Source organism: Drosophila guanche, unplaced genomic scaffold (genome assembly GCF_900245975.1).
Source record: "Drosophila guanche unplaced genomic scaffold, DGUA_6, whole genome shotgun sequence".
Classification (NCBI taxonomy): domain Eukaryota; kingdom Metazoa; phylum Arthropoda; class Insecta; order Diptera; family Drosophilidae; genus Drosophila; species Drosophila guanche.
In genome coordinates this window covers 6,487,075-6,495,999 of record NW_022995749.1, presented here as the reverse complement: position 1 = coordinate 6,495,999, position 8,925 = coordinate 6,487,075, and the positions used below count along the sequence as shown (strand labels likewise).

The following is an 8,925-nucleotide window of genomic DNA, read 5'->3' as shown; positions in this document are numbered from 1 at the left end:
CGCTTATGCTCATTATTTTCGCATGACTTTCGTTGGATTTTTATTACACAAGTCGCTCTCTCTCTCTCTCTCTCTCGCTCTATTGCGTATACGCAGCGATGTCCGCCGTTTTCATTATAATTTGTATATGGCGTGCGCTCGGTTGCAGGGGTGGGGGCGAACAGGGGGTAAATCTGTTATAAATATTAGCAGAGGCCGCTGGGGCTAATGGCAACATAATTATATGGCGTGCCAGCAGCTTTCTGGCCCAACTTTTTGATATCCTGTGCAAATGATCGCAGCGTATGATGCCGGCACATATCAAAAATACTTGGCGTAGTTAATCGCGCAAATTATTTGCACGAAAATATTTGTAGGCCCCCCCCGAGGGCTCTGAGCTGGAGGCTACTTCCGGTCGAGACCTGCCAGACCGCCACTTGGCGTGTATGGCGCACATTTCGCTGACCGGCACAAGTCGTTGCACACCCCGAAATGGAAGTAAAAAAGAATGGAAAGGATAGGGGCAGTGGGCAGTGGGCAGTTGGCAGAGCGCTTTTGAAGTTGCCTCTTGGTTGTAGCAAAAACCCGGCAATTACCATTTGATTGGTCACTTTAGGCCGCTGCTCTCATTCTGTTGCTTGTTTTATTGTTCCATGATTTGTTGCGGCTTGTGGTGGGCCGCTCAAGGTCAGTGTTAGTATATCAACATTTGCAATTTTAAATGGGGAAACTAATTTGCCAAAACAGTAGACCAAAACGAAACCAAAATTTAATCTTTCTTTTCAATGTTTTCGCCCTCAAACTTCTTGAAAACCGAAGATATAGCATCGAACCTGTCGCGACTCTTGGCCACAGGGGAGGAGATGTCGGAGGGCCTTGCCACTGGCTGCGTACACATCAGTGACAGCGGCTTGAGTCGCTCACCCTCGAGTGAGATTTTTGCCTCAAAGTAGCGTCGGGCGCCATTGACGCCCACTTTGGAGACATCCACGGCGACCATCTGGCTGTAGCGATCGGTTTCCGCATCCCTCGTGGGATATTTGTCCAGCCGCAGGCGATTCAGCAGCGATGCGTAGATAAGCAGAAAGTGACTAAAGTGCAGCAGGTCGCTGTGTTGCCCCGCCACCTGGCCCATGATACGCTTCGCCTCCCAGTGGGTCTGCGGCACTGAGAGCTTCTCCAGACCACGCTTCAGATCGGTGAGTGCAATGTAGCCATCGGCGTCTTGGTCCACCTCGTTGAAAACCTTGAACGCTGCGTCGATTTCGGGCCGCTTGAACCATGCCACAAATTTGTGGTACACCTCTTCCATGCTTATGTCCCCCTTGAGGCTAATGTCCATGCTGCTGTGGTCAGTGAAGTTCGGCTTGGGCTCCATGACGACCAGCACCGAAGGTTGCTTACGCTGCAGGGGCTCCTGCGACGTATCCTTGCCGCCCACTTCGCGGCAGTCAGGCTGACGCATCATTTGATGGCTGGAATGGATCAGCGGCATGTGATGACAGCCACTGTCCAGACTCATGGTGGAAGTGTGCGGATCCCGCTGCAGGATCATCTGTCGCATGGCCTCGTACGAGACACAAGAGGAGAAGGACGAGCAGGACATGTTCATATTGGCCACATCCTCATCAGAATCGCGCGCATCCTCTATGGCCCACTCAAGGAGCGACATGCCCGAGGCCTCGCGCTCTGGATCATCAAAGGATGTTAGTTCCTCTGACTCCTCTGCCTGTTCGCCTTTCAGCGCGGAATGCTGTGACAGGACCGTCGAAGCTTCGGCAAACTCCTGGGACTCTCCAGAACCCTCCTTGGGACCATTTTTAAGCGTCGTCTGACTCACACTCACCGACACCCTGTCCTCTAACTTTGGCTCCAAGTCGAAGCCATCGCTGTCGCTCGTCCCAAGGTCCGACATTATCCTGCACTTGATCAGTGGGGCGTATGACATGGAAGGAGTATATGGTATATTGAGTGTTGTGTGCTGTAAATAAATTCAGAGGATATGAGAAAATTGTACAAAGTTTACGTTTATTTGTCGTCCTATAGTTTTTATTGTGAGTGGAAAATCTCAGAGATATGACAATGGAACTATGTTTTGAATCGCGGTGTGGAATAAACCTAATAAAATTGTCAGAAGGTGGGAAGAGTTATGGGAACTATTAACTCATCGATCAGCGAACTCTTTGGGCAGATTCTCCTGGGTCTCCTGTGAGCCTCCACACCCTGACCACTTGAGATTAATGACTGAGGACGAATTTCTGGCACGTTAACATGCCATGGCCGTAAACAGTTAATTAAGCTTTTATTGGTTACTCTTTTTTGGCTCTCCAGCCACTGACATTTCACGTTTTATTTGTCAAACAAGCGGCCAAAAAGTGACGACCATAAACGGCCAACGGCAACCACAAAAAAAGAAGGAAGTCGAACCGAACGCCTCCACCTTTTTCGGCTTCAGTCCGGCTCTGACTCCGACTCCGGCACTGACCCGGGTCTGCGGTATCCTGGTCTACCGGCTTATTTATTCACTCATTTCGTGTGCAAAAATATTTGGTGATAACGAGCTGGCAGCCCACGGCGACTTGTCATGTTTAAACCACATTTATTTGCTACTGCCGGGCGACAATAAAAAAATGTACCAGTGTATATAAATATATATACATACACACTTATGTAATTTCTACTTACATATATATACATAGGTATATTTTTTGCACAAGAAATACGAACAACGTGGATTAAAGGCAGACGAAAAAGTGTCAGCAAAAAGTTGCTTCGGCTTCGGCATTTAATTTACATAGCAAAGTTTTTGCCTTATTTCGAGAATGCTGATTATAAAATTTTGCCAAGGAAATGGGGAACGCGAACTGTTGGGAACTGGGTTAACCCCGGCGTAGATGTTGGCTGTTGGCTGTTGGCTGTTGGCGTAGCGGCCTCGCAAATAACATCAAGAACCAGATAAAAAGCAACCAACAAAAAACTCACGAATTTGTGCCCAAAAAAGGAGAGCGCCTCTCGCAGAATGGTGCGGGTTGTAAGGTAAGTGAGTGCAGAAAGTTTTACGTCTCTTTAATCAGGCACCAATACAAATAACCCAGATATGGGCAAATCATATGCAATTGTAAGGGGGCGGTTCTGTGATGGGTTTTCGCTCAGCGAGAAGAGAGAGAGAGGGAGAATTTAAAGGTATACTCTATGTAAAAATGAGGCACCCAATTAAATTTCCTGAAGCAAGTCTATCTATAATTGTGTATTTACATTGTTTAAATAAAAACTCACATAATGCAGGAAGCTCCCAAAGAATATGCCGTTTCTTGAGCCGCAAATGTTACACTACGAAAATAATAATAATATTTAAGAAATATTCACCTTGAATCTATAGAATTTTTTTTTGAAAATAATGCTGTAAAATCTGTAATTTTGTTTGAGTAATACTTTTTATCTGAAGTTTGGAACGAGGCCAGTATTTGTAGTGCAATAGAATCTGAATATACAAAAATGAATTGTCATAAAATAAAGCAAACTATGTTCAATCAGGAGTCGAAGGTGTAGTTACTCAAACGTCTTTAACTCTAAAATGAAAATGATAAATAAATGAATCATTTTTCAAGCTATAAAGTAGCAGTTATTGCAGTAAAAATTAGATTCTCATATGGAGATTTGCCTTTCAGGAACCACCTTTAATGGGAGCGCCTACGTCTGGCCATGGCCAAACTTTCGCTTGGCACAAAAGTGTCAAAACAACTGACTTGGAGGCGGTTGCAAGAGGAGCTGGCATGGAGGCTGCCACTATCCGGCAAAAGAAAGTGTAAGTTGTTGATTTTGTTAGCCACTGCAAACATTGGAGCGGGAGAGGCGGAGGGCCCTGCCAGCACACGCCCACCTACAGCTAGTTGGCCATTGGCCAACACGTAATTTTGGGTACACTATTTTCCACACCGACTTTGGGGGCTTGCAGAAAGAAGTTCATGAAAAACTGCAAGCAAGTGAAATTGAAATGCCAGCTGACTTGCAGGCCTCGCACAACTTGCTGCATACATTTGCCTTGTTTGCAACATGCGAATGCGTAAAGGCAAATAAAATGGTCGCAAGAAAGAGTCTGCCTGCCGATCATAATTAATGATGGTTACGTGGCACGGGCTCTGCCCATAATAAATCTCAATATAACTCAAGTGACTGTTACAGTCTAAACTTTGACATTTGATGGAAGGGTTGGGCAGCATTCCACTCGAACCCTCGCCTGGACGAACCTGAAACTGCTGCTGCTCCTGCAGCCATCGTTTGTCATGCTGCACGTAAGTCCAATAAGGGTCCAGCCAGCTTCAGCTTAAAGTCAAAATACTTGAGCGGTCGGAGACCGGGTCCAGCCCTTACTTAAATATATTTTATGTATATATTTGTTTTTTCCCTGTTCCTGTCCTTTCTCTTCTTTTCTTTTCGTGAAAGCCCAAATTGATTGCTTGAAAAATTTCAGCCACATGTTTGGGCATCTTCAGTCAAGCTCTGAGCTGGGATAGCGACGGGGAAGGAGCTAGGGATTGGAGCTGGGGCAGCGACTGTGTAATGGCTGGGGGAGGGAGGGTAGGGGCTCTGGAGCTGGGACTGGGACACTGATAGGGACTAGCTCTGGGGTTGGGCCCGGAGTCTGCCCTTTGCTGTTGCCTTTTTGTTCGCCCATTTATTTTTTTGGTCGCTTGGGATTTCACTTAATTGAAACCTTAAATGTTTTTACATTGCGTTTGCCTACAGCATGAAAGAAAGCCGCAGCAAACACACACATACACAGGGTATAGCAAAATGGAGTTAAAATTGTAGCCGTTTTTTTGGCCTGTCTCACACGAAGCCACACAGTGCCAGAGTCAATCGATCAAGTTGCCATTCCACTGCTGTTTGCTGGTCTTTTTATTTTAAATATTGAAACAACAAATACAAGTATTTGAGAGCTGCCTAAAAACTGATTTCCAGTGGGTAAAAATATAAATTACAAACTCTGAAATTACCTGTAAGCTAATTAGGAAAAATCCAGTTAATGTTTGATTATTTTTACATTTTTATGCACCCTTCAGGAGACCTTTCCCCAAGCAATTAAAGCTATGTGGAACAATGCACAAAAAATTAAATATCTTTATTATATTTGGTATATATTTTGGCAGCCATTAAAGTCATAATTTCACATTAAGTGCAGACGTGACTGTGGCCAGAACTGTGTCGGCAAACACAAAAAATGTCCCAACGGGCGCGCCACATGAAACCAATTGAGACGCGGGCTCCAAGGTCTTGCCCAGCAACCGAACGCTGCTCAAACATTAATAAGTCAATTGATGTTTTGTTAACCCACCCAGAGAGAGTGAGAGAGAGAGAGAGAGAGAGAGAGAGAGACCAGCCCGACCGTACAGCAGGCAGTTCGTCATTCGAGTGGCAGCTCAGCTCAGGTCCCTGGCGGCCATCGACATGCGTGTGCTCGCATTTATCCCGGCGGGAGCCGCAACTAATTGCAATTTATGTACGCAATAAAACATGGTCGACACTGCTCCATTCGTTACAGCTTCTTTCGCCGGTTATAAATTTATGAATAAAACAAAATTTCGGTGATCGCCTGCGGCTTTATTAATCAAGTCACAGTTGAGGCCACAGAACAGCACAGCGCTTGCCTCGAGTCAATTGAAGTCAATACTCAAATAATCACAGGCCCCGAAATGAGCTCCAGAAAGGGACCAAAGTTGATGTCTTGATTGGCTGAGCTGGAATTTGATTTAGCGAGAGGAGAATCAGGACTGCAAGCCCATTAAAAAATTTACTACTGCATTACATAAAGAACCGATCCAGAGAGGCGAACACCAACAAAATTTAACTGCCGCAGTCGTTACGCTCGAGGCATTAAAAGTAATCTGCTTATCATTTTGCGGGAAATTATTCGACCAGTCGAAAACAGGTGGCCAAAAGGATGCCAAAAAGAGAGATGGAAGGATGAAAATGCTGATAGGGGAATGCACTGCAGTCGGGGAAAAGTAACAAGTATAATACAAAAATAATTTGTTTTAATATACAAGCCCGAAGATCGATGATGAATGTATCGATTTATCAACAATACAAAATTAAATTAGGTACATTTTAAAAATATCGCTTATGGCTCTTGGAAGTAAATTTTTATTTACTTTAAATAATTTTGTTAAGTTTTAAAATTGTTTTTATGTATACAATTATCTATTGTTTACTTATTTATTAAGTGTACAAAAATGTGTGTAGGTTGAAAGTTGTATTCTATGCATACTATCCAACTGCCGCTCAAAGCTGAAGTACCCATCCAAACGCTCTTAAAACTGCAAACAAATTTAGCAGCAACTGAAAAAAAGAGATACAGACAGAGAGACAGAGAGCGAAAGAACGAAGAAAAAATAGAAGGCAGCGCCAGGGATAGAGGCAGAGACCTGGTGGGGAGGTCTGCCTTTGGTGCTGGCATCTTCTCCATTTGAAGTGATTGCCGTGCACAATTCGCGCTAAAAGCTTTCACTTGCCAATTGCCGATGAAAACAAATGTGCCGCAGCAGTCCACCGCTGCTCATGCGTCCACCCAGCCATCCCCTATGCCATCCTCCATGTCTTCCAGCTACTGCTCAGCCAACCAGTTGGCCTGACCCACTGCAGATGATTCTGTTTTCGCAGTTGTTTTTGGAGCAACACACAGAGACGCAAGTTGGCCCGCAAAACCCGTTCCCATCAAGATGTAAGGAACGGCAATGGCAGTCAGAGCGAAGGATAAATACCCTGAGGATATATTGATGCGGCGAACCAAGTCCAAACTCAAAGCTGAATCGAAAGAAGATATTTGACAGAAATAAACTCTTTTTTTTTGCTTGAATACGAATGGGTTAGAGTTGGTCCTTGGACTAAATACTACTAGAAATGTGCCAGGAAAAGTCAGAAATGTGTTGTTAAGCTCCCAATGTGATGACAAAGTTCTCAGCTTTCCATCCCCGCATAGAAATGTTCCTTCTCGAATAAAAGTCAATACAAAAATCATAATTGAGTCCCAAAGTAAGCCAACCTAGCCGCAATTAGTGATTCCAATGGTGCACAAAACCCTCAACAAATCAGTCCCATTTGCAGGCATAGCTGTAGCATCTCCAATCCATTCACTGCTCCATCAAATTCGTTGCCAAAAGCAAGTAGACCTCTTTGGATGTAACTCGAAAAACAAAGCACTCAGCCGCTGCTCAATCGTGGGAGGGAGGGGACTGAGGCTGAGGCTAAGGCTGGGGCTGAGACAGAGCTAATTGAAAACTACTTTCGAGTGTTCGCCCACACAGACACAGACACACGCTCAAACAATGGAGATAGAGAACGGCCAAAGAAAGCCGCACATTACTCATACGCAACGTTGGTCATGGCACACAAAGGCATTGTGGCTGCTGCTGGCCTAGGCTAGGCTCGGGCACGTCTAAGCATTTTGTAGATTTTTTTCCCCACCCCGTTTTGTTGTTGTTGGGTCCATTAATGCCATTGCATGGCTTCTTGGTGTCGTTGTATCTGTGTGTCTCTGCGCATGAATACATTTTGTTTTTTCCCAAGCTTTTTCCTGCGTACGTGATGCGGCATGCTAGAGGCAAGCAGTGCATATTTGTGGCAAGAATTAGGCGTGGCGTGGCGTGAGGTCTCTCAACGCTTTCTCTCTTCCGCTCTGCCGCCACAGTGCATAGTGAACTCGTTGAACTGTGCGCGAGACGGAAAGAATCCGGTGCCAATCACCCAGACGAACAGCCGACAAGCAGCGCTAATAGCAACAAATGGCAGCTGGCAACGGGCAACTGGCAACTGGCAACCGGCAACACCTTTAAGTGCTCTTCATCAGGTCGAGCAGGGGGCTTCTAAGTGCATTCTCAACTGTTTCCCATTGCTTTCCGGCGCATTGTTTCGACTTATAGGCAGCCAATGCGGCGCTTTTTTTTGTGGCAGTCTGCTAAGGATGCGGGTTCCTCCATTCGTTGCCACTGATTTAGAATTAATAAAGGCAGCGCATTTCCATGCTGTCGCCAGCAGCAGTTGATTTCACCTGCCATTGTCTTGGCACACAAGCCCACACTAATGCAAATAGAGCGTCATATATATGTACATACATTTAAATGTGTTGCATACACTTCAACACCAAGATTTATGCACAAGCAACTCCGTTGGCACTCCATATATGGGTTCATGCCTTTTGCCTTTTTTACGTTTATGCAAAGTGCAGCCAGCCAGCGCCTTGCCCCATGCCCATTCTCTTTCTATGTGCCACAGATTCTGCATAAAACTTTAGCTCCTGCTCCGGCTGCTGCTGCTCCTGCTGATGTTTTTCTTGTTGTTTTTATGTGGCATTTGTGTCAAGTACACGACGCAGATTAAAGGGTACAACGCTGGAAGATTGCATAAGGCACAGGGCACCCGGCACCCGGCACCCGGCACAGGCACACACAAACTCCTGGAGGTGTATAAGATGGCATCCAGAGAGTGAAATATAAAACGGGGCATGGGCTGGTGGAAGGACGAGATAAATGGCCAAGGCAACGCAGCACAAATCGAAAGGAATTGCAATTTAATGGCATAACCTGTGCCAGCAGCCAGTCCTGGGCACTCCCCGGGCGCATATCCCAGTCGTATGTACACCCCACTCCTCTTCCCCCTCTCTTGTGCGCCGCATATGTTTGCTGGTTGCATTCTGATTGGATTACGTAATGGAATTACGTAATTCGATATTGCCTTAATGTCATCAGTGTCATATAGAGAGCCGTTTCACTCTCTGAGAGAGCCTTTCATAAAAAACGCATCTAACGCATACTTAACAAACGTTACAGTTAACCGTTAATGGATATAGTACGTTTGGGCCAGTTTGGGTCAGTTGCTGGCGGAACGTTAAGGGTGGAGAGCGAAGAGCTCTCCAGGCCAATGGGCTGTCAGCAAATTATGATCTTAAAA

The 8,925-nt window shown here is 45.5% G+C and overlaps 1 protein-coding gene across 1 annotated transcript; it reads right to left on the bottom strand.

Annotated features, from left to right (window-relative positions):
• Positions 1-600: 600 nt before the first annotated feature.
• Positions 601-3,399, bottom strand: LOC117585014. Its single transcript, XM_034274254.1, has 2 exons — positions 3,256-3,399; positions 601-1,960 (listed from the first exon to the last, which is right to left on the bottom strand). Exon 2 carries the CDS (start codon positions 1,925-1,927, stop codon positions 749-751), a length of 1,179 nt encoding a protein of 392 aa, XP_034130145.1. The 5' UTR covers positions 1,928-1,960; positions 3,256-3,399; the 3' UTR covers positions 601-748.
• Between the last annotated feature and the right edge of the window lie 5,526 nt (positions 3,400-8,925).